This window comes from Acomys minous (genome assembly GCF_964271855.1).
Source record: "Acomys minous genome assembly, chromosome: 12".
Lineage (NCBI taxonomy): Eukaryota > Metazoa > Chordata > Mammalia > Rodentia > Muridae > Acomys > Acomys minous.
In genome coordinates this window covers 90,946,081-90,970,978 of record NC_140493.1, presented here as the reverse complement: position 1 = coordinate 90,970,978, position 24,898 = coordinate 90,946,081, and the positions used below count along the sequence as shown (strand labels likewise).

Genomic DNA, 24,898 nt, shown 5'->3' with positions numbered 1-24,898 from the left:
CACCTGTGAGTGGGGAACGGAACAGTGACATTCTCCATGGTGTACACAAATGGAAGAAAACTGGACCCGGAAACCTGCACACTGCTTTCCCACAAGACTCCTTCAGCCTCAGTTTTGATGATACATGGGCGTATCTCAAAGGGTAAAACACTCCAACATAGGAGCTTATATTTAAAAAACAAAACAAAACAAAACAAACAAAAAAACCTCAGCCGGGCATGGTGGCACACGCCTTTAATCCCAGCACTCGGGAGGCAGAGGCAGGTGGATCACTGTGAGTTCGAGGCCAATCTGGTCTACAAAGCAAGTCCAGGACAGCCAAGGCTACAAGCTTTCTAATGAGCACAGGGATAAACTTATCAAAGCTCCCTTATGATGCAAAGGACTGTGGGTGGCCGTGAAAGATAGAAGGAGGAAACAGAGGAGCTTTTGTCATTCATCCTGTGGATCAAAGGAGTAACCAGTCAGGATAGTTGAGATGTTAGCTCATCTTTCCATTAAAGTTTACATCACAAGGAACGAACCGAAAAACAAGTCTGCAGATGGCAACCCAGCAGAGCCGAGGGCTTCAGAAGCTTTTGGCAGCCGGCCATGAGTTCTCGATGTGTGGAGGGACCGGGGGATTCTAAACCTCTGACTCCTGGGGCCTGGAGTCCTTGAGATACAGTCTACTCATAAAATGCTTTAAAAGAGATTGGTGTGTGTGTGTGCGTGCACGTGTGTCTCCAAGAGCTACAGCAATAGCTCAGAGGTTAAAGGTTATCACCTGCAGAAGGCCTGAGTTAGAGCCCGGCACCCACACAGCGGGTCACTACTTTCTATTTTCCAGTTCCCTCCAGGGATCCAAAACCTTGTCTTGTGGCCTCCGAGGGCCCTAGGCCGGCAAGCGGTACCTGTATCTACATGCAGGCAAAATACCCCTGCGTGTAAGAGGGAAGAGGAGGTGGAGACGTTAGAGGGACGTGGAGATGGCTCTGCTTGCCGCCAAACCTGAGTGATTTAATCCCTGGATCATAATAAGATGGGAGGAGGGAAGCGACTCCCAGAAGCTGGCCTCTGACCCAACCAGCAAACCACGGCACACATGCACCCTCCCCATAAATAAATGTTAGTAAATAGCATTGGTTACAGACATTGAAAGCCAGCTCTAGGCTGAGGGTGATGTGAACACAGACGTTTAATGAGATTACGATACATAGGCCAAGCCTAGTCATACTGTTTCCTTTTGCACTCATCCTGGATTTGATGGTTGAAAACAAAACAAAACAACAGCAACAAAGAAAGCAAGTATCATTTAAAACAGTGGTCTCACCCTTCCTAATGCTGTGATGCTTGAATCCAGTTTTTCATGTTATGGTGACTGTTCTCCCCCCCTCCCCTGAGCATAGAGTTCTTTTCTTTTTTTTCTTTTTTCTTTTTGGGTTTTTTCAAGACAAGGTTTCTCTGTGTAGCCTTGGCTGTCCTGGACTTGCTTTGTAGTCCGGGCTGGCCTCGAACTCACAATGATCCTCCTGCCCCTGCCTCCCGAGTGCTGGGATTAAAGGCGTGCGCCACCACGCCTGGCCCCATAGAGTTATTTTCATTGCCACTTCAGAACTGTAATTTTGTTACTATTATGAATTATAATGTGAATATCTGATGTGCAATTCCTGTGAAAAGGTCCCAGGTTGAGAACGACTGATTTAAAAGTTTGGGTCTCATTCTTGGGTGCTCCTCTGGCCTCTCACTCTTTTTTTTTAACTTTAATTTCAGGGTCTCACTATGGCCACCTCCCTTTTCTACTTAACTTCTATTTGAAATTTTGTTTTGTTTTGCATTGTCTGGGCTTCGTATCATTTCCTCTAGACGTCTTCCTCTCCCAAGCCCTCAACCAGGGCTCTAGGACGTGGCTGTTCGGTGAAGCTACGTTGTTTGGACTTCTCAGTGTAGAGCAGGTCTGGAGTCTAACCACTGAGGCTTTGGAGCGCTTTTCCAGCAGGCCCGAGGACAGTGCGAGCAGCACCATGTACATGTGGAGCAAGTCTGTTTCTTTCTTTTCTTTTCTTTCTTTCTTTCTTTTTTTTTTTTTTTTTTTTTTTTTTTTTTTTTTGGTTTTTCGAGATAGGGTGTCTGTCCTGGACTTGCTTTGTAGACCAGGCTGGCCTCGAACACACAGCGATCCACCTGCCTCTGCCTCCCGAGTGCTGGGATTAAAGGCGTGCGCCACCACCGCCCGGCTCAAGTCTGTTTCTTTAACTCCCTCTAATTCCCTTGACAGAAAAACCAAAAGATAGTTTGTCCTAGGACAGATGAATAGTTTTTTGGAGGCACAAGTAGGAAGGATTGGACTAGGAAATAAATGGGTTTTGCTGTTGTTGTTTTATTCTTGTTCATTTTGTTTAGTTTAGTTTTTTTTTTTTTTGAGACAGGGTTTCTCTGTGTAGTCCCAGTTGTCCCGGAGCTCACTCTGCAGACCAGGCTGGCCTCGAACTCACAGAGATCTGCCTGCCTCTGCCTCTTGAGTGTTGGGATTAAAGGAGTGTACCACCACCCCCTGGCTTTTTTTTTTCCCCCTCTTAATGAAATGGCTCAAAGTTGTAAGAGTTGGGATGCTTCTGTATCTTCAGGGTGTAGGCATCAGGAGATGGGCTTAGTGGGTTGCTGAGGTGGAGGACAAAAGGGATGGATAGTGAGGCAGGTGACCGTGGAGGATGGGCTGGCATTTCGGTTATCCTCAGCTCTGTAGTGTCTTGGAGTGTTACAGAGAGAGAATAGTAAGACTGGGAAGGTGTGAGGGAAGCAAGCTGAGAGGGCACATTAGGAAGCCTTGCTCAGCAGCTGAAGGAGGGAGAGACCAGCGTAGAGGGCACAGAGGCGCGGCAGAGTATCTGGATCCCACATGTACTGGGGGCCTGATCTCTGGACTTCCAGGCCACTTAGCCCCACCAAAGCCTCGGTGAGGGTTAGTTCCTCCTCCCCGAGGGAGGAGAGCAGGTCAGGCCGCAGGGGGAAAATACCCTCTTTATCTTGCAGGAAGTTCTGCTCCATGGTGCTTTCAACCTGCAAGAGACCGAAGTGTCCAGAAAAAGGAGGAACCAGGAAAGCCTTCCTCTCTCCTACCAAAGGCAGGCTGATGACCCTAAACGGCTAGAGAGGTGAGAAGACATTTTCTCCAGGGATGGGCAGGGACCTCTGAGCACTCTGTTTGCAAGCTCCCACTGGTTCTGGCACCTCCCTCCCAGACTCTCCCTGCCGCCTTTTTTCTTACCAGCTTCAGTTGCACTGGGATGATCTTTTTCTCCAAGGATTTTACTAGAAGCTTTTGTTGGGCTTCACTTAACACTGGAGGGAAAAGCAAAGAAAGGGAGAATGAAAATAGGTTGATGGTACAGAGGGAACTGCAGACGCCAAACAGTGCGGTTATTGAGTTCCAGCACACTCCAATCAGCCCGTCACCCATCCATCCTTGCATCCATCATCCATCCATCCATCCTTGCATCTGTCCACAGCTGAACACCTGCTCTATAACACACACCTTTGCTGTGGTGGTCTTTGACTGGGTAGAGTGGCATACACCTTTAATCTCAGTCTTTGGGAAGCAGAGTATATGGATCTCTGTGAGTCTGAGGCCAGATTGTTCTACATAGTGAGTTCCAGGCCAGCCAGGGATACATAGTGAGTTCCAGGCCAGCCAGAGCTACGTAGTGAGTTCCAGGCCAGCCAGGGATACATAATGAGACCCTGTCTGGGAAAACACACACACACACACACACACACACACACACACACACACACACACACACAAAAACCCACAACAACAGCAAACATAAATCTTTCAATGCGGTTTTTGGAAGAAGACAAAGCTGTGTGCTTTTTGCTTGTCTTTGAGACAGGATCTCATTCTGTAGCCCAGGTTGGACCAGAACTCACTCTGTACCCAAGGTGGCCTCAGATCCACAGTGATCCTCTTGCCTCAACCTCCTGAACGCTGGGTTTATGGGCTCCCACACTGGTGACAAGGCTGTTAAGGGAGCCATAGCTGAGGGGTTTCCTTTGGGTTTGGCATTTGACAGAAAGTCTCCCGCTCCATCCTTCATCCCATTATTTTATTTTATTTTTATTTATTTATTTATTTATTTTGGTTTTTCGAGACAGGGTCTCTCTGTGTGGCCTTGGCTGTCCTGGACTCACTTTGTATACCAGGCTGGCCTCGAACTCACAGTGATCCACCTGCCTCTGCCTCCCGAGTGCTGGGACTAAAGGCGTGCGCCACCACGCCTGGCTATTTTATTTTATTTTATTTTATTTTTTGAGACAGAGTCTCACTATGTAGGCCCTGGCTGTCCTGGAACTTGCTATGTAGGCCAGACTAGCCTTGAACTCATGGAGATCTCTGCCTCTCCAGTGCTGGATTAAAGGTGTGTATCACCATGCCTGGCTTTCCCCCCACTTCTGTGTATGTGCGCGCGCGCGTGCGCGCGCACACACACACACACACACACACACACACACACACACACACTTGAGCACACTCCTGTGCGTGCCATGGTGTGTATATGAAGGGCAGGGGACAGAGAGCAGGGGTTGGTTCTCTCTACCAGGTGGGTTCTTGGAATTGACATCACATTATAAGTCTTTTTACTCCCTGGGCCATCTTACGGTCCTTGCAAAAAGTAGCAAACATCTCAGTCTATGTGTAAAGGACTCAGAGTTTTGTTTTGTTTTTTTAAGTGGGTAAATCATCATGAAGAGGGAAGGAGAGAATATAGGCACAAGAAGATCAGTTATTCTCTGAAATTAAAGCTAACAGGTGTGCTGGGCATGGTGGCACAGGCCTTTAATCCCAGCACTCAGGAGGCAGAGGCAGGTGGATTTCTGTGAGTTCGAAGCCAGCCTGGTCTACCGAGAGAGTTTCAGGACAGCCAAGGCTACACAGAGAAACCCTGTCTCGAAAAAACAAAAACAACAAACAAAGAAAAACAACAATAACAAAAAAAAAAGAAAAAAACTAACAGGTGTAGTTTATGCAGAAAGTTGAAATGGAGGGGGAAAGAAAAAGAGCAATTGAATCTCTAGGAATAAAACCAATTTGGTGGTGATTTTTTTTCTCCCTCTAATACCAGCGATTGAACTCAGGAACTTGTGTGTGCTGATCAAATGCTGTAGCTATAGCTGGAACCATTTTTTAAAAAATGTATATATAAACCATGTAGTATAAGCCACCTGGGATCCACTCACTCATGCATTTGGGAATTCATTCACATGATTTACTCCTTTTTTTGATTTTTTTGAGACAGGGTTTCTCCGTGTAGCCTTGGCTGTCCTGGACTTGCTTTGTAGATCAGGTTGGCCTCGAACTCACAGTGATCCACCTGCCTCTGCCTCATGAGTGCTGGGATTAAAGATGTGCGCCACCACGCCCGGCTACTCTTTTTTTTTTTTTTTTAAAGATTTATTTATTTATTATGTATACTGTGCTCTGCCTGCATCTGTGCCTGCAAGCCAGAAGAGGACATTAGATCACATTTAGATGGTTGTGAGCCACCATGTGGTTGTTGAGAATTGAACTCAGGACCTCTGGAAGAGCACTCAGTGCTCTTAACCTCTGAGCCATCTCTCTAGCCTCACATGTTTTACTCTTTTTTTTAAAATTTTTAAATTTTATTTTATTAATTTATTCTTATTACATCTCAATGGTTATATGTTTTACTCTTATAACAGGAAACAAACAAACAAACGAAAACCAAAAAAACCCTACCTTACTCAGTTCTCACTCACCTGTTAGGGCCCCAAGGAAATAGAGGGTGGCATCCATGGCATTCTTGGACAGCAGGACATCTTTGGGGAATGCTTCCAGGGTCACTTCATGTCCCTTGTCTAGAGCCCCTTCAAGCTGTGAGGAAAACTGGGTGACTAATACCTCAGGGAAGGCCTAACCTAGCATCAGGCACACAATAGTCTCTGAATTCTCCCATTCCGTGTGTGTGTGTGTGTGTGTGTGTGTGTGTGTGTGTGTGTGTGTGTGTGTGTGTGTGAAGAAAATGATGGGCTGGTCACTGGTTTTTGAGTTTTGGTCGCTGGGTTTTGAGTTCTGGAAAGTTCAAGCTGTTCTCCAGCAGAGGGCGCCACTAGTCTGTTGCTACTCTCCGACCATCAGAGGACGCACAGCTCTTGAGGGAACCCTCTACTACTCTGATACTCCTTTTAATGGACAAAGGGACCGGTGGTGGCCTAGCAGCCTAGGCACACTTGGCCAGCCTTGGGAAAGATATCTGCTATTTTTTTGATTTCCTAAATCAGCTTGCCAAATTGATTCCCCAGCCTTTGGCCACTGACGGTTGCTCTCCCCGTGTACAATGACCCACCACCACCCAGACACGCCTTCCCCCCCCCACACTTCCTGTTTCCCACTGGGGCCTCACCGTCTGCTCAAGGTCTTGGAGCTCTTTCTTCTTTCCTAGGAGATTGCTGAGGGAGGTGAGCAGGGAGCTTTGCCCCTCTCGACTCAACTTCTCCATTTCTCCAGTCTCTCTCTGAACCTCTTCTTTTAGTGTCTTGAAGTCTTCATGCATTTCCCCTAAGGGCGCAGTCAATGTGGCAGGCACTGCTTCAGCGGGTGCCCTCCTACCCACCTGCAGGGCTCCATCACACGTTTCCAGTACCTTCCCAGGTTCCCAGTACCCTGCCTCCATCTTGAATCCAACACTTCCTCTTTACTAAGGTGTGTGGTTATAAAGTTGTCACGAAGGATGGAGCAGAGGGGTGGACAGGACCCCGTACCAATATGACAGTATTGCACCGCCATCATCATCCCGTATCCCGGGCTCCATCCCTTATCAGTGCACAGCTGACTTCTGTTGTCAACTGCCCGTAGATGTCTGGGAGAGCCCGTTTCCCCTTCTCTTAATGAAGGGCTGTCTGTGACTGCTTAGCGAACACCGGGTCTGTACCCAGGGACGGCTCGAGCTGCAGCCTGGCTAACGACCGCTTAGGGTACATCCAGGCTGCACACTGGGGACGTCCTGGAAGAGACTCTAAATTCCAGGGACTTCGCCTTTTCTCTCCGCCCTAGTGCTTCGCCCCCGACCTGTGCGGCAAAGCCTTGAAAGAATCCCCAAAGCTCCTTACCGACATCAGACGCCTGGATAACTGAGGAAAGAAGAAACAGACAGATAAGAACACAGCCCTTCAGGATAGCAGCCCTCCCTAGGGAGTGGGTCAGTACCAGCCCTCTGAGATCCTAGCTGTCTCCAGAACCTTCTTGTTCCACTCTTGGGAAGCAGGGACGGACCAGAAGAGCTAATGCAATGTGAAAAAGGAGCCTGGCATGGTGGCGCACGCCTTTAATCCCAGCACTCTGGTGGCAGAGACAGGCAGATCTCTGTGAGTTCGAGGCTAGCCTAGTCTACAAACTGAGTCCGGGTCAGCCAGGACTGTTACACAGAGAAACCCTGCGTGGAAAAAAAAACAAAAACAAAACAACAGAAAAAAAAATGTTAGCCGGGCGGTGGTGGTGCACGCCTTTAGTCCCAGCACTCAGGAGGCAGAGGCAGGCGGATCGTTGTGAGTTCAAGGCCAGCCTGGTCTACAAAGTTAGTCCAGGACAGGCAAGGCTACACAGAGAAACCTTGTCTTGGAAAAAAAAAGAAAAGAAAAAAAGAAAAAAAAACCCATGTGAAAGATCACTCTGGGCTGGAGAGATGACTCAGAGGTTAAGAGCACTGACTGCTCTTCCAAAGGTCCTGAGTTCAATTCCCAGCAACCACATGGTGGCTCACAACCATCTATAACGGAATCTGGTGCTCTCTTCTAGTCTACAGGCAGAATGCTGAATACATAATAAATAAATAAATCTAAAAAAAAAAAAAGAAAGAAAGAAAGAAAAAAAGAAAGGTCACTCTGATCTGGTATATTCCAGCTGCTAAGTGACTCAGCACCCCGTGCCCTCGTCACTGGGCAGCAGATACGGGTGGAAGAGGTTGTAGCTGACAACAAAGATCTGAGGCCGCACATCTCTGCACCTTGTCCACAGAGCTCCCCTTCCCAGTGCTTTTCCCAAACTTCCCCCTGGAAGTTCTGCCGTAGCTGAGGGGCAGCGGTTTGTTAGGACCTGTCTGACTATCTTCCCTGTCAGTTGCATGAGGCAGTGGCGGGGGTGGGGGGCAGGGAAAGGGGGGAGAACTGTGAAAAGAAAGGACCACTTACATATGAGCTTCCCCTCGCCTGGCTTTTCTGAAAACAGAAGCAGAGAACACCTGTCAGGACAAACTGTTTGCTGCCTCTCGCTAAAGCCTCAGCCATTGAGACAAGCCCTGCCACAGCGCTGTAACAACACGGAGCCTTTGCCAGCACACCCACCCACAGAACTTTGTTTTGTTTTCCGAGACAGGGTTTCTCTGTGTAGCCTTGACTTTCCTGGACTCACTTTGTAGAAGACCAGGCTGGCCTCGAACTCACAGAGATCCACCTGCCTCTGCCTCCCATCACTCACAGAACTTTGCAACACTCGCTGCCTCCAAATCTGTTTCTGAGTGTGCCTTGGCCTCTGTTTCTTTGTTCCTTTCGGGCAGTGTGTTTACGTTCCGTACCTCTATCTGTCTCAGGACCCAGGAAACAAGAGCAGATGCTCTGGGGGTCGGGGTGGGGATTATAGGAGCTGCTACTATCAGAGGGTGGGGGACTTTTAGCAGACACCATCCGGGCAGGAGACGTGGGGAGCCTGTAAGCGGTGCACCTACCTCCGGGAGGGAAGGTTTGCATGTTGTCATTGCAGATGTGCGGAATGTCTGTAAGGGACAGGAGAAGGCACCTAGGAGGTTGTCACCAGCTGCCACAGCCTTTCTTTTTCAGCCTCAAGCCCAAGGGCTGTGCTTGTCAATCGTCCATCAAATTCTCTACCCAACCCTTACTGCTGGTAGTTCTACGTTCTTGCCTGCCATAGCGTTTTCTCCACCCCACCCTGCCAAACCCAATCCTGGTGTGCTGGACGGGTTTTCTGTCACTCCCCAATGGCTTTCCGGGCGTCCTGGAACCCTGAGCTCCCTCACCTCTTTTTCCAGAGCAGCCTTTGCTCTGTCTCCAACAATGGGCAATACAAGATGTGGCCTCCCCCATCCCCTCCCATTGCAAGAGAGGGCCAGGATGCCACTGCACGGATGCAGGCGACCGTTATCTTGAGGGGAGAACGTGCTGGCCTCCGCTCACCCCACTCATCTTTTCCGTTGACCATCAGCTGTCTCACTCGAAAGGCCAGGACACAGCCCTTGGGGATGGTTATAGCTTCCTTGTGGTTCATGGATCCCTGGGTTACACAATGGAGAATCGGTGAGGTCTCGGAGGTGCTATGAATAAGACGTTAGGAGGAGGGGCAGGAGGCGGGGCAGGAGGCGGGGCCAGGGCCAGGTCTGAGAGCCTTTAAGGAAGCAAGGGTTTGGAAAGCCCTCAGGAGGATCTCCACTTGTCTTCTCTGTAGTCTGAACTCAGTGGGCCTTGAAGCCTTCGCATTCATTTTTCTCCCCTTTTGGTTTTTCCAGACAGGGTTTCTCTGACAGCCCTGGCTGTCTTGGACTCGCCTTGTAGACCAGGCTGGCCTTGAACTCACAGAGATCCACTTGCCTCGGCCTCCACAGTGCTGGCATTAAAGGCGTGCGCCACCACCGCCTGGCTCTTCCCTTTCATTTCTTGTGATCCCTGGCTACCAAAGCTATGCCTGCTTCTGGACTGGACAGGTAGGGGGAACTGGGCCGACTGCTCCAGCGCCTGCCTGTGCGTCATCCTGTCTCGCCTCCCAACTTCCTTGAGCGCTTGTTCCTCCTTCCTCTACACCAACTGCCCCATTCTTATCTCATTCAGGAAGTCTTCCAGGACTGACCCCTCCCCCACCTCCCAATCCCACAGCATCCCTCCCGAACACGGTCGGTCCATGTATGGATGGATATAAGAGATGCACCTGCTTGTACTGAGTCTCCCAAGCCTACATCTTCTGGGCTTTAGCTGTGTGCCTCATCTATACGTAAGGACTTTCTAAAGGCAGGAAACCACCCCCACCCCACGGTCTCACCAGGTCAGCCCGGACTGACCTTGAACCTGTGACCCTCCCGCCTCTGCCTTCAGAGTGCTGGCATTACTGGTTTGTGCCACCATACCAGGCAGGGGCTCTGCTCTTCAGCTTCGGCAGTGGGGAGGGACAGGGATGAGGACAAACTCAGTAGTACTTGGCCCGTTCCATATTGTCTGTGGCACATGGAACAGGGGACCTGCCCTGCCCTGCCGGGTACCACTGAGCAAAGGAGGCGGTGTGGCCAACTTGGGTTTGGTTTCTTTTTTTTTTTTTTTCTTCCAGGTCCTATATCCTAAGTGGGCACCATTCAGGCAGAGTTAATGGATTCTCTCTCTCTCCCTCTCCTTCTCCTCTCCCCCTACCCCTCCCTCCCTCTCTGTCTCTCTGTCTCTGTCCCTGTCTCTGTATCTCTCACTTTCTGTGTCTGTCTGTCTCTCTGTCTCTGTCTGTCTCTGTCTGTCTCTGTCTGTCTGTCTGTCTGTCTGTCTGTCTGTCTCTGTCTCTGTCTCTGTCTCTCTCTCTCTCTCTCTCTCTCTCTCTCTCTCTCTCTGTGTGTGTGTGTGTGTGTGTGTGTGTGTGTGTGTGTGTGTGTGTGTGTGTAAAGCAAACCTGTAGTCCCAGCGGGGCAAAGAACGGGAGGGAGAAGGAACCCTCTGCCTTGCCAGCTCTCTCCAGAGTGACTTCCTGCACGGTTTCCACCACCTCCATCACCACATACAGGTTCTCCCCGCGATCCCGCATCTCCCTCAGGAACGGATGGTCTGCTGCCAGTTTCCTAAGGGCGGAAGCATAAAGACACCACACGCACCGACTGGCTCCTCACGAGGGCCAGCACTTGCATTTTGTATTAATATTACTATTTATTTTATTCTAGAGTCAGTGTCTCACTATACAGCTTCGGCTGGCCTGGAGTTCTCTACGTAGACCAGGCTGGCCTTGAACTCGCAAGAGATCCACCTGCCTTTGCCTCCCAAGCACTTGGACTAAAGTGTCTACTTTTTAATCTGTCAATCCTAGACAGTACAGTGCCAGAGGGGGGGAAAAACAGCGCAAACTCAGAGCTCCTGCTTCCTGGCAGGGCAGCTGCTTTGAGTCTGAGTTACTTCATCTATAAAACAGAGGTGACGCCAGCTGCCTCCCAGGCTGCTGAGATAAACTGGGCAAACAGCTGGAGGCTCAGCACCTGGCTTCCCTGTCTCCTCCTACAGCCCAGGAACAGGTTTTCTTTGGGCTGTTGTTCGTGTTGTCTGAGATTCCTTCCTGTCTTTTTTCTTCTGTTTGACGTGTGTGTGTGTGTGTGTGTGTGTGTGTGTGTGTGTGTGTGTGTGTGTGTGTGATGTGTGTGTGTACGCGAGTGTGTGTACACTCGCACGCATGTGCATGTGTTACAGTGTGGTGGTCTGGTGACAACCTCAGGTGTTTAACCTAAGGTTAGCTGGGTCCTTCTTCCTCCAGGTCACACTCCCAGGGATTCTCCTGTCTCCAACTCCCAAACTGATGTGAGATCACAGGCAGCACAGAGGCATGACAGTACATGCGGCTTTTCCCCGGGCTCTTTAAGCTCAGGTCTTCACCCCTGTAGGACAAGCAGTTTACCTACTGAGCGGTCCCCTGACCCTCCCGTCTCCACTGGTCAGCTATGGCCCATCACCCTTGTCTGTTCTTCTCCACCCATCCCTTTTGCCGTCACTAGCTCTGTTTCCTCCGTCCCTTTGCTTCCATAAGAAAACGTGTCTCTGTCCCTAAAACAAAAAAAAAAAATCCACCCCGATTCCTGAATGCTCTCTCAAATCACCACTCTCTGTCTTTCCTTCACAGCACTGGCAAATATCTCAAAAGATACGCGAATCCACCGCCTCTGTCTACATCACTCCGTTGTAACTTCTTCTAATTTGGCTTCTGTTTCTGCCACCCAGCTGAAATCACAACGGCCTCCCGCTCACTGAACTCCGTGACCCCTCCTGACTGTGGACTACTTAGGATCTTCTCTCTGCTGTGACCTTGTCTTATCTTGGCTTCCTATTGCTGCACCCTGTTTCTGCTCTTATTTTCCTGCCTCCTAGATCAAATGCATTCTATCTGACTCATCAGTTTCCAGTTGGTTTGGAACCTTAATAGTTTGTGTCTCCTGAGATTGTGTGTGTGTGTGTGTGTGTGTGTGTGTGTGTGTGTGTAGTCCAGAAGAAAGCAGCAGGTCCCCTGCTGCTGGAGTTACAGGTGGTTGTGAGCTGCCTCACGTGCGACCTGGGAATTGAACTCAGGTCCTCTGCAAAAGCAGCAGGAGGCTCTTAGCCGCTAAGCCACCTCTCCAGTCCCTGAGAGTCTGGTTTTATGCCTCCTCTCTCTGAGCTTTTTCCAACATGTACACACACACACACACACACACGCGCGCACGCACGCACGCACACACACACACACACACACACGCACACACACGCGCGCACACACACACACACCCCATCCCTACCATCTTTATCTGTATCTTGCTGACCGCCGCAGGTTCGCCTCCGCCCTGACCTCTCTCTGAGTTTCCGGCCCCTTTCCCAGCTTCCCCGTCAGACAGTCTCAGGTGGTACTCCAGGTGTGTCATGAAAGGAGCTGACAAGCATCTCCACAGAACTACCTCTCTTCCTGTTTTGTCACCTTTGATGTCTTGCAATGACACAAGTCTCGGTCAAGACTCAGAGTCATCTTTAGCAGAACCCTCCCTGTCACCCTGGAGTCAGCTGCCAAGGTTAACCCATTTCATCATCCTTTGCCATAAGCCTTGCACCCACTCCTCCCTCTGTTCCGGCCACGCGTCCCTGCTCATGTCCTTATTTTCTTTCTTTCTTTTTGGTTTTTCGAGACAGGGTTTCTCTGTGTAGCCTTGACTATCCTGGACTTGCTTTGTAGACCAGGCCGGCCTCGAACTCACAGCGATCTGCCTGCCTCTGCCTCCCGAGTGCTGGGATTAAAGGCGTGCGCCACCACCGCCCGGGTCATGTCCTCATTTTCTCTCTCTGATGGGTAGCGGCGGGACACTGTCTTTCTGGAGATCCCTGCTCCTAACCCCATCTACCTTCCTCCCGCTAACGCACTTTTTCCATTTGGTCAGGTTGGCCATGACGCACATCACAGCAGCAGCAGCAGGGGCTCAGGGTGTCCCTGGGGTCTGCTTGTTGAGCTCCCTGACCCAGTTTCTGGTTCCTTCCTGCTCTGGGTCTACCCTACATCTTTTGCTTGTTCCATTTGTGCCTCCTTTGCGTCTGTCAGGCTGGCAATTCCATGGTTCCTATTGGTTTGGAGACATCTCACCTGCGTGCCTTTGTAAGACACTACTCCTCTCTCCGTGTGCCCACTTTATACCCCTCATTCAGGGCCTAAACCCAAGACCACCATCTTGTGAGGATTTGCCTCACCTCCCCAGCCAGAAGCGCTCTCCCTGGCTGCAAGTCTAGCGCTTTCTGCCTGGATAGTTTCTTTTCTCTCTCTCTCTCGCTCTCTCTCTCTGAGATAGGATTTCTCTGTGTAGCCCTGGCTGTCGAGGAATTCACCCTGTAACCAGGCTGGTCTCGAACTCAGAGATCCTCCTACTTCTACCTCCCAAGGGTTGGGATTAAAGGGGTGTGCCACCACCACCCAGCTGGAGAATTACTCGTACGCATTAGTTTTTACCACAAGGTTCTTGGACACAGGCACTCCAGGTGCACCAGCACATGGTAGGATGCTTTACACTCAGTGAGAACTCTGTAGGTGTTTACTGGGTGAACTTGTCAAACATTCAAGCCTTTCCTGTCAGCCCCTCGAGTCCTCATCTGTTTCTTCCAACCACTACTTAGTCATTTAAAAGTCAGGTCCTCTGCCAAACCAGACTCGTGCCAGAGCCTTGTATGAACATCCTTTCTGCCACACGCCATGTCTGCTGAGGCAGCGTTCCCTAGGTGTGTGGATGGGGTCAGTCTGAAGCTTGTTCTGCGGGAGCAGAGCGCCGGACACAAGCTCTGTAAGTAACAGTTACTACCATCCTCTGCCTTTTCCACCGTGTTGCACAGTCTTAGGCTTGGAGGGACCTTAGACTCTGCCACCCATCTGCGTCATTCTACAGCAAAGAAACAGGAGGTTCCCTGAGAAGTGACTTTTCCCGAGGTCACACAGGAAGTGAATCTGAACATCTGAATGTGTGTGTGTGTGTGTGTGTGTGTGTGTGTGTGGTGGTGGTGGTGGTGGGGCGGGGGATGGTACTGGAGGTTGCTGGAGGGCGTGAGAAACGTCTAGGAAGTGGCTCGGCGGAGCCCCTTGTAACTGCTAGGCCTCACCAGCGAGCTACTTTTCCCCCCTGGAGAATTCTCTTCAGGGGTTCTCCTGTGGAGACCATACCTGCAAAGGTCAGGGTTAGCGTTTCCCCTTCCTCCTGTGACTCAAGCCACCGTCTAGTCACTGCCCGACCCCATCCCATCCCGGGCCCCGTCAGCCCCGTCCTCTCTCACCTCTCCTTGTACAAGTTCTCCAGAGCCTTGGGGGCCACGCTGAGGGTCTGGACTTCCAGGGTGCTGCTTCGTGACAGGCCCGCAGTGCCCTTTACCTTCACTGTCTTTGGCATGTCCACGGCTCCCTCTACTCTTGCATCTAGCATATTCTTAAAGCTAAAGTTTCCACAGTCTGTTGGACCTGCAGGAGAGAAAAGACGGAAGGAGCTGAGCGGAGAAGCACCCCCACTGCCGCCTCAGCACCCCTAGTAAGAGCTTTGGGCCTGGCGATGATGACACTTAACCAATATCAGGGAAGGGAGAGCTTCAGAATCTTCCTTGTGGTCCAGATGGCTGGCCCCGGCCCTACGGGATCCCTTAGAACCCAGCTCTGCTTGAGAGCCTGACCTGAGGGGTCGCTGCCAGGCTCCAGCACATCCAGGAGGGTATAGTCGGTGTGGACATAGCGGGCTCCCCAGAAAAGGGTGCTCTTCCTCTTCCTCAGCACCAGGCAGAAGGGATGGAAGCGCTTGAAGTCGATGAGGCTGTCTAGGGGTGTCAGGTCCCCTCGAGGGTTCAGCTGCCTAGTCAGAGTCCTGGTGACATTCTCAAACATAGTCATTGTCTCTGTGGAGAAAGAGACGGAGAATGCCAAGATGGCTTCTGAGACATCAAGACCTCGTAAGGACTTTGTAAAGAGGCGGTTGCCGGGCTTCTCTCATAGAGCTGGGGGTGGGGGATGGGAGATGGTAGAGAAGCCTGGGAGCCAGGCGTGGTGGTGTCTCACTCTTGTCATCCCAGCACTCAGGGAGGCAGAGGCAGGCGGACCTCTGTGAGTTCGAGGCCAGCCAGGTCTACAGAGCGAGTCCAGGACAGCCAAGGCTACACAGAGAAACCCTGTTGCATCTGGAAGGACGCCCAGGGAGTCCTCATTTTGTGATGGAAAATCCTGGGCCCCAAAATTCACAGGGCTGGCACGAGATGCCAGACCTCCCCTTTGTCGAGGGCTTTTTTTTTTTCTATTACATGTTCCTTGCTTTGCCTCCATAGAGCCCAGCTAGAGTGTGTTATAGACAGGGGCAGTGAGGCCTCTTCTCACCCTAGGGGACAGCAGCTGTAATGAGGACCTGTTCCCCAGGCTCTGTCCCACTCACGACGTTGCCTTTCTGCTTATGATATAGCTACCTTCCACTAGAAGGAACTTGTATTCATCCCGTAAGGCTCTGTTCACCCGTTCACCCCTTTACTCCTTTGGGCATTTTAGTGACTCTGCCTGTATTCCCAAGACACCTTGCCTGTCCACTTCTGAAACACCTGCTAATTCGTCCTGTCACCATCTGTTCACCTGACTGTGTCTCGCCTACTCCACTGTGATTTCCCAGAGGGCAGGAAATGGGTCTTAGTCACTTTGGCAGCATCAGCACCAGGCACTGTGTTTGGTAGAAAGGAAAGGAAAGAAAGAAAACGGATGTGTCCCTGGGAGACACGCTGGGGTGAGAGGGTCCAAGAGGATTTGAGACCTGAAAGGAGGAACTGAAGTTCAGCATTTTAGGTCTCTCTGCCTTTGACGCCCAGGCATCTCACCGGGCAGCCAGCAGACACACCCAGATTGCCCTGGTGGGTGGAAGAGGACAGACACATCAGCTAGCCTCCACAGGCCTCACCTTCCTGTGCTCCTTGACAGAGGCAGGGAAACAGGAGGTCCATACACAGATGTATGGGGCCATCCTGTCATCTCCAATGTGCTCTTTCCTCATCCCTTGAAGGGCGTGGATAACATAGACCCCCCCCCCTCCAAGGACCAGATGAGTGTAGGCTCAATTTTCTTAACCAATATATTTTATTACAACTTATTAACCGAGCGTACGCCACTTATAACCTGACTAACCAAAACAACCGTATGAGGATTAAGGAACACAATAACAAAACCGTAAGGATATCAGTTCCGAGGAGCAATTCCCTGGCGTAATCAGCAGATGAGCGGACCTGGAACTGCTCCTCGCCAAAAGGCTACCTCTCTCTTCCTTCTTTAAGGCCCACCGTGATACCTGCCCCCCTGTGAGATCCACAATAAAGGACAAGGAGTCCCATGCTCTTTTGATCTCAACCTTTTCCCCCCACCCCTGAGATGCCCCCCTGCTTTCTCTGCTGTCATCCATCTTACCTGGGAGGGAGTGATGCTGGGCTCTGTCCGGCAGCTGGTGTGGAGTGAGGGACCAGAGCTCTCGCTGTCTGTGGGCTGTGAGAACGACTGACTGGTCCCTTACCAGGGCGAGCTGCTTTATGTGGCTGTAGGCTTCCACAGACTCCGCCTACCTCCGTGGCCCCACCCCTTTCTGTTCCACTTCCAGGAGAACAGCATCAACCTGTTTCAAGTTTGCCCCACCTCAGGCCCTGGGCCCTGGGCTCTAAAGAGACGAGGGGGCGGCTAGGGAGCTGCCAGGCAGGTGTCTGTGTAGGTGTGGACAGCTGAGGCCGAAGTAGAAGCTAGAAGTTGGCTGGTGACCACTTTGGGGAGCAAGGGAGGCCATGGAAGTTAGGCGTGTGTGTGTGTGTGTGTGTGTGTGTGTGTGTGTGTGTGTGTGTGTGTGTGTACTCACGAGTGTGCATGTATGTGTGTGCGTGATAAGGGATGGGTCACTCGCTGCTCTGGTGTCATCATGGTCCATCAGGAAGCATCTGTGATACATCTGAGGCCACGTGGGGGTGATAAATGACAAGCAGTCCTGTATGTTCAGGCACCACAAGCAGCGCAGCCACTGAGAACCCGCCCTTCACCTTTCTCTGCATCAGCCTGCTGATGGCTACCTCTGGCTACTTGTATTGACTGCATATGCATACCTTTGTGCATACAGCACACACAGAAGTCTGAGGAGGCAGGGATGGAGCCAGCCTGAATGGCCTTCTATGACACAGAGGCATCCCTGCCCCTCTAGGGACACTGAGTACACGCACACCCATACACAGAGGAGAGGCACAGTAGCGCAGGACTAACCTGTGGGCATTCAGCGTCTCCCTGCAGCTCGGTCAGGCACTGCCCTTCTCCTTCTTCAGGTGCTGCTTGGAAATAATTTAAAAGAGGATCCTGCGTGCATGGACAGGCCTCTAGAATACAAAATATGTGGTTATGTGCAAGGCCACATGAAGAAGCAGTTTCCTGGAGATTTCCTTAAGAGCTGGTGGCAGTGAGGAAATTCCCACACTCCCTAAAACAACTTTTTCTTCTTCTTTATTTTATTATTTTTTTGTTGTTTGTTTTTGTTTTTCAAGACAGAGTTTCTCTGTGTAGCCTTGGCTATCCTGAACTCTCTTTGTAGACCAGGCTGGCCTCGAATTCACAGAGATCCACCTATCTCTGCCTCCCAAGTGCTGGGATTAAAGGTGTGCGCCACCACGCCAGGAGCCATGTTTATGGTCGTGTGCCCATCTCTCTTAGGAGAGACACAGTCGGGGGCTAGGGTGTGTGGGATGGTTGCCATTGGCCATCTGGTTTATGTCATGTGAGCATACCTGTGCTCGGACACATATATGCTATGCGGATCTGTTTTCCCTTTCACCCTAGATATCTGCCTCTGCCTCTCTGTCTCTTTGAATCACTACACTGGTAAGGCATCCGAACTCCTGCGTACAGTCCGGGGACTGTGCAAACTCCTATTCCTTAATCAGCTGGGAAGGTGGTCCACCCGACCGTTACCTCCGTCAGACGTTTGGGAGTTTCTCCCCTCTTCCAGTGGCTGATGGCGAGGTTTCTTGTCTGGTTCATCTTTGAACGATCTATGAGGCAGCAGTGAAGTGAAGTCACACATGTGTCCGCTCTCCCTAGAAGCTGCAAAGTCCCCCGGCTGAGTCTTTCCTCTGACCTCTCATCTTGCCTCTGTCATTTCTCTCGCGGTCCTTCCCTCATGCAGATCTCTCTCCGGCCTGATGTCATCATTCTCCTTATCTTCCCTCCACCTCATTTCTATCTTACTGCAAAAAATTTCCCAATCTGACTAATGGCATTCTAAGCACTGGGCTCAGAGGGCTCCAGGAAGGAAGGAGGAGGAAATGAAGTCACGTTCAGGCTTGTCCCTTCACATGCAGGACGCCCTGGCCTCCTTACATCCTGGGTCTCCTCCTCCTTATCAGAGACGTGTGTGTCTGTGTGTGTGCACTATGTGTGTGTCTGAGTGTGTGTCTGAGTGTGTATGCTGTGTGTGTGCTGTGTGTGTCTGAGTGTGTGTATGCTATGTGTCTGTGTGGTGTGTGTGTGCCTGTTTGTGTGTGCTATGTGTGTCTGTGTGTGTATGTGCATGCACACTATGGATAGTTTCACATGTCATGATGCACTTATGAAAGTCAGAGGACACTTTGTGGAGTCAACTATTTCCTTCCACCTTTATGTTGGGTCCAGGAATCAAACTCGGGCTTGCTTAGCAAGTGTCTTTATTTTCAGAGCCATTTCTCTAACTCCAAGAGGGCTGGCTTTTTATGTTCAGGGGAATATAAGCAAGAATTTAAATTGCACTTAATATATGTATGTATGTATTTATGTATGAATTTGGCTGATCTGTGGGAATTGTGTGTGTGTGTGTGTGTGTGTTTTGAATCTGTCTGTGTGGCCAAGGGTGGCCTTGAATACACAACCCTCTTGCCTCAGTCTCTTGAGTGTGGGGGTTACACTTAAGTTTGCTACACTTGGCTCTGCAAAAGCTTTTAAATCCTTATTTTATTTATTTTTATTTTATGTGTTTGAGTGTTTCCTTGCACATATGTAAGTGTGGCCAGAAGACAGCACCTGGGTCCCTGGATCTGCAGCTATAGGTGGGATCCCTCTAGAAGTGGAGTTAGCATAGGCAGTAAGCTGCCTAACATGCATTCTGAGAGTCCATCTCAGGTACTCTGCAAGAACGCACTTCCTCTTAACCACTGAGCCATATCTTCAGCTCCAGGAAGAATTCCTGAGGCAAGGCTCAGACATGGTGTGGGGAAAGAGGGTATAAAAATAAAAGCAAACAAAGCCAGGAAACTTTTGTAGTCAATAAAAGTGGGTTAACCCCAAACTGAAAACTGTTGTGGGCGTGGTGCTGAAGTTGGTGGTAGGCTTTGATCTTTATCTCCCTCTGGTGGCCAATTGATGTAAGTGCTACCAGACGCTCGTCCCCGATCCTCTGCCTTATACATGTCCATATGCGTGTACTAGTATGTATGTATGTACGGACATATGTATATATATATGTGTGCTGCTACACGGAACATGTAAATGCAAAAAGGAGGAGGTCCCTTCAGCTGCATGCTCTTTGGCAAACTTAATGCCTCTTTCTCTCACGGAGTTCTCTGAGGACAGACACAAGGCACCAGGACACAGCTTTTATTTCCTTAACTTGTTTTTTCTTTTTATTGTTTCTGACTTTTCCCCCTTGGGAGGGGCCAAGGAGTAAAGAAAGGAAAGGAGACGGTGAGGTCTGGATGGCAGTCGCCAATCCTGCCAAGAACGGGGAAATCTGGGGTCTAGAAGTCAGGAGGACAGGGGAGGTTCTGAAGGGCGGGAGACGGAGCAGCGTGCTGTGGGCTGTTGGGTGGCTGGAGCAGCTAAGGGCATGACTCCTCATACAGACACATCCCCGGACTTTCTTGAGTAAAAGGTGGTAAGGAGGTAGGAGACAAAGACTTGCTTTCCCCTTCTCCCCTCTCCCCTCTCAGTATATAGTGCAGCTGGCCTCAGATGCCTGCCTCCCCTGCCTCAGCCAGCTATAGCGTGTCACCACATTGACCTGCTGTTTTCCTCTTTTCCTTTCCTTTCCCTTCTCTCCCCCACCCCACCCTTCCCCATCTGAGTACAGAAAGCCGGGCTGTTGTGGCGCACACCTTTAATACCAGCACTCAGGAGGCAGAAGCAGGTGGAGTTCTGTGAGTTCGAGGCCAGCCTGGCTGGCTACAGCCAAGGCTACACAGAGAAGCCATGTCTCGAAAAAACAAACAAACAGAAACACAGAGACACAGAGTACCAACTCTGAGAAACCTCTTCTGTCAGCTGGCCTCCCAGGATGTTTACTTTCCTCCAGGCCCTGATGATGCCGCAGTGACAGGTGTCAGAGTTTTCTGTCCACCATGTATCTGGTGGAAGAAGTGACATCCTCCTCAGCTGGGATTGCAAGACCTGGCTGCTGGGACATCGCTTCCAGATCTGGCTGAAGAGCCTGGGTCTCAGGTAAGGATTGCTTGGAACCAAAGCTCGCCTTGGCCTATCCCCAGGCTCCATTTTCCCTAACCACAGTTGCCACAGGACAAAACATCTGGAAAATAGGTATCGTTGGCCAGTGCCTAAACATTGGAGGAAATATTAGGGAACACAGAGCTGTGACAAAGCTCTTGGCTTTGGGTATGGAGAAAAAACTTGTCTACGTGTGTGCCTGCGTGCGTGTGCTTTATTTTGTTTGTTTGTTTGTTTTTGTTAGACAGGGTCTCATGTAGCTTAGTCTGGCCTCAAATTGTCCGTGTAGCTGAGGCTGCCTTTGAACTACTGAGCCTCTCGCCTCAGCCTCGTGAGTTCTGGAATAACAGACATTTGCCATCATGACCGGCTGCTACAGGATATTTGATCCCATTGTGGACCCTGAGATTGTGAACTATAAAAATATATTCCTAGTTGTGAAGTGGCTCAGCCCTAGCACACCTTTAATCCAAGAACTTTTTCTGTACACCGGATTAAATAAAGTTAACCCTAGGCCAAGAGGTGGAGCAAAAACAAAAACAAAAACAAAAAAACCAGCTGACAGGGATTAAACAGAAAGGCTGGGGAGGCTGGAGAGATGGCTCAGAGGTTAAGAGCACTGACTGCTCTTCCAGAGGTCCTGAGTTCAATTCCCAGCAACCACATGGTGGCTCACGATCATCTATACTGAGGTCTGGTGCCCTCTTCTGGCCTGCAGGTGTACATGCAGGCAGAGCCCTGTATACATAATAATAAATAAATAATCTTAACAAAACAAAACAACAAGCAGCTGTCTGCTTATATGTAAAAAAAAAAAAATCCCATGAGGGCTTAGTTATCAACGCCTCGATGCAGATGCTCTTGAGCACGAAGAAGGAAGAATTCTGGCCCTGGATGACCTCCATCTGCACAGGACAGAAAATAAAAACCAAACAAACGTATAACAACAACAATCTACACAAACGCCTTTCACTTGGACAGTCATCGATTTCAGAGATGAGCTGCCGCAAACATCTTAAAATTCAGGCTCATCTCCATTTTGGAAAACACTCTCCAGGCTGCGAGTGCTTTGAGTGAGCAGAAACGGACAGGGATTGGAATCCAAAGACCTAAGCTCTGTGAAGAATTCTCCTAGGAGCCTGCAGGGTGGCCCTGAAGTCTCCCGTGCGCTTTACGCATCAGAGGACTCACGTAGTGACAGCTACATGACCTCAAAGGCAAATTTTGTCCTTGTTCTAATCTCAGGCTTTTCTGGTAACCCCAGGTGCCACACTCGCCTCCAAAGGTATGGGCAGCCCCTACTGCCGCTCTCAGCCCTACAGAGGTAAAGGAAAACAGAGTGTGCTCTTCCTTTGGGGAAGGGGACAGGGAGGGGGCTGGAGCTGGGGGCCTGGGGTTAAGGTGCCGTGTGTGTGTGTGTGTGTGTGTGTGTGTGTGTGTGTGTGTGTGTGTGTGTGAGAGTAGTGGGACCTGGGAGCCAATCGACTCCCTACCCCTTAATCTTGTGCAGGTCTTTTTTAGGTGCAATGGCCATGTCCTGTCCAGAAGAAATCCCATAGTACTCTTCTGCATCTTCTGCCTCTCCCATCCTTTCTGCTTTGTCTTCCGTGATGTTTCTGGAGCCCTGGGGGTAGTGGTTGATACAGACGTCCCACTTAGAGCTGAGCGCTCTAGAGTCACTTAATATCAGCACTTTTACCAACTAGGAGTCCCTGCGTAATTACCTTGAATTCCTCTGGTCTTCCTGCCTTGGCCTCCCGAGTGCTAGAGTTGCAGGTGTACCAGCAAGACCGGTTTAAGTCTTTTAAAAGTGTTTGTTTGTTTCGTGACAGCGTATTGTCACATAGCCCAGAGTGGCTTTAATTTCTTGGCAGTTTTCCTACTTCAGATTTCTCCCAGTGATAGGACTATAGCTGTATGCCACCACGGCTGGGTCTCTGTTATTTTAATTGTATTAATTAATTAATTAAATTTTGTTTTTTGAGACAGGTTTTCTCTGTGTTACCCTGGCTGTCTTGGAACTCACTTTGTAGACCAGGCTGGCCTCGAACTCAGAGATGCACCTGCCTCTGCCTCCTGAGTGCTGGGATTAAAGGTGTGTGCCACCCCTGTCCCGCCAGGCATTTTGACTTTATTTCACGTATATGAGTGTGCACCGAGGAGAAGTCAGATCCCCTGAGACCGCAGCTATAGACAGTTGTGAGCTGCCACGTGGGTGTTGGAATTAAAGCCTGGGTCCTTGGCTGAGCCATCTTTTTTATCTTAACATTTTTTTTTGGAAGATGTATTTATTTATTATGGCTGCATGTACACCTGTAGGCCAGAAGAGGGCATCAGATCACATTATAGATGGTTATGAGCCAATGTGGTTGCTGGGAACTGAACTCAGGATCTCTGGACGAACAGTCAGTGTTCTTAACCTCTGAACTATCTCGTTAATGCCCTGGTTTTGTTTTTATTTTATTTTTAGATAAGTAAATCTTCACTTTCTTCTTGCACTAAGACCTACACGTTATACGGTAGGTTCTGTTTGGTGCTACTGTGCCTTCCCTGGTAGGCCCAGTACATAGAGGCTTGCCGCTCCTCCTCTGCGGCCTCTCACTCCTGACCCTGACCGTGCAGAGCCGGCCATGTGAAGGATGTTCCGAGACAGTTTGGCGTAGAGTTTGCTAGAAGTCTCAAAAGTTGTTTAAGGACTATCTCCATGCCCCACTCCCAAGGCCACCAGTTGGCTCCTTAAGATCCCAGGTCATCCCCAAGCAGATGAGATATCCCTGCAGTTCGAGGAACAGGAAGCTTCCTGAGAGAGCGAATGGGCATTCCTCGCAGCGAAAGCTCCAATCTCTTGAAAGATAATCTCTCAGTCAAGACTTCATTTAAACCTTTTCTCCTGCCCCGTAATTCCACCCTCGGATGACCAGTCCTGCCCAGTTGTTTAAAAATCCCTCTTTGCAGCCGGGTGATGGTGGCGCGCACCTTTAATCCCAGCACTTGGGAGGCAGAGGCAGGCGGATGGCTGTGAGTGCGAGGCCAGCCTGGTCTACAAAGCGAGCCTAGGACAGCCAAGGCTACCCAGAGAAACCCTGTCTCGAAAAGAAAAGAAAAAAATCCCTCTTTGTTGGTCCCCAGTCCTAGAGTCCAGCTCCGCCTTCAGACAGCATCACCACATCAGTGGCTGAACCCTGGCAGCGTGGGTGGGGCTGGGGCTGGGATCCCCTCCCCGCAGCAACCCAGCCTACCCTCTGGCCTGTTTCAGCACCACTGTCCACCTTCCTTCTGTCCCCTCCCCGGCCCCACCTCACCCCTTCGGGGCCCCGCCTCCTGTCTGTTTAAGTCAAGGCGCAGGTGCTTCCCCTCCCCCATCACTAACTCCCTTGCCCTGCACCCGCGCCGTGGGGCCCACTCCGCTAAAGCCCCACCCACTCAGCCTGCTCCCACTTTCCTGCTATCAGCGTGTTCAGCCAGTGCAGCTCCACCTCCCCCAACTCCCCCTCTTCTCCGGCCAGCTGGGTCAAGTCTTACAGCATCGCAGCTTAATCTCCACCTCAGCTTCCAGCACCCGAAAACTCCGTTTATTCACACGCAGAGCTTTGGGCGCCGGATGGTAGCAACTGGTTTCTACAGGGCTTCACCTTTGGCGTCCTCTCCTCCCACGCACTGAAGCCTGAGGCTTTCTGGGGCTTGCCTCCTTCCTCAGACATGCTTGGCCAGAGAACCGTGGGCAGGCAGGTCAGGGTCTGGCTTGGAGCATCCTCACTGCCTCGCCCCCCTTTGCACTCCACACCTTTGGCCACTCTGCGCCTCAACTACTCTGGCTTCCCCTCAACCCCGCAAGCTTCCTGTTGTTGGTGGGGTGAGACCAGACCCTGTTTTCCTTTTAGCTGCAACCCTGCCCCTACCCTCCTCTCTCCCACCAAATCGTCCCATCCCTTGGCCAAGGAGGCCCTGGATCCAGGCCTCAGCAGTCCGAGCTTGCTCTTTTCTCTACCTAGCTCCTTTTGTAGGTAATGAGGCGTTGGAGAGCCATCTGTAGTCTGGGGGAATGGCTTAGCTTGATCAGGCTCAGAAACCCCCAGAGGAGACACTCTTCTTCCTTTGGTGTGAATTTCCCAGGACTCTCAGAGGAACGAGCAAAGTGAAGCTGGCGGTGGAAGGTTCTGGGGCCTCTTCTCCCCTCCACTGACAGCCCGCTCAGCTCCGAGAAGTTGCCTATTCATG

The 24,898-nt window shown here is 50.6% G+C and overlaps 1 protein-coding gene and 1 long non-coding RNA gene across 2 annotated transcripts; both read right to left on the bottom strand.

Moving 5' to 3' along the window:
* Positions 1-2,335: 2,335 nt before the first annotated feature.
* On the bottom strand, positions 2,336-16,784 carry GSDMA (gasdermin A). The gene is made up of 12 exons (XM_084751143.1): positions 16,652-16,784; positions 14,896-15,114; positions 14,509-14,689; positions 10,649-10,814; positions 9,184-9,280; positions 8,718-8,765; positions 8,185-8,211; positions 7,108-7,128; positions 6,402-6,556; positions 5,758-5,872; positions 3,248-3,321; positions 2,336-3,039 (listed from the first exon to the last, which is right to left on the bottom strand). The coding sequence occupies exons 2-12, from the start codon at positions 15,107-15,109 to the stop codon at positions 2,797-2,799; spliced, it is 1,341 nt and encodes a 446-aa protein (XP_084607269.1). The 5' UTR covers positions 15,110-15,114; positions 16,652-16,784; the 3' UTR covers positions 2,336-2,796.
* A 698-nt stretch (positions 16,785-17,482) lies between these two features.
* On the bottom strand, positions 17,483-18,474 carry LOC311578733. The gene is made up of 3 exons (XR_014772952.1): positions 18,348-18,474; positions 18,182-18,261; positions 17,483-17,592 (listed from the first exon to the last, which is right to left on the bottom strand). It is a non-coding gene; the product is annotated as an uncharacterized lncRNA (long non-coding RNA).
* Positions 18,475-24,898: the final 6,424 nt, after the last annotated feature.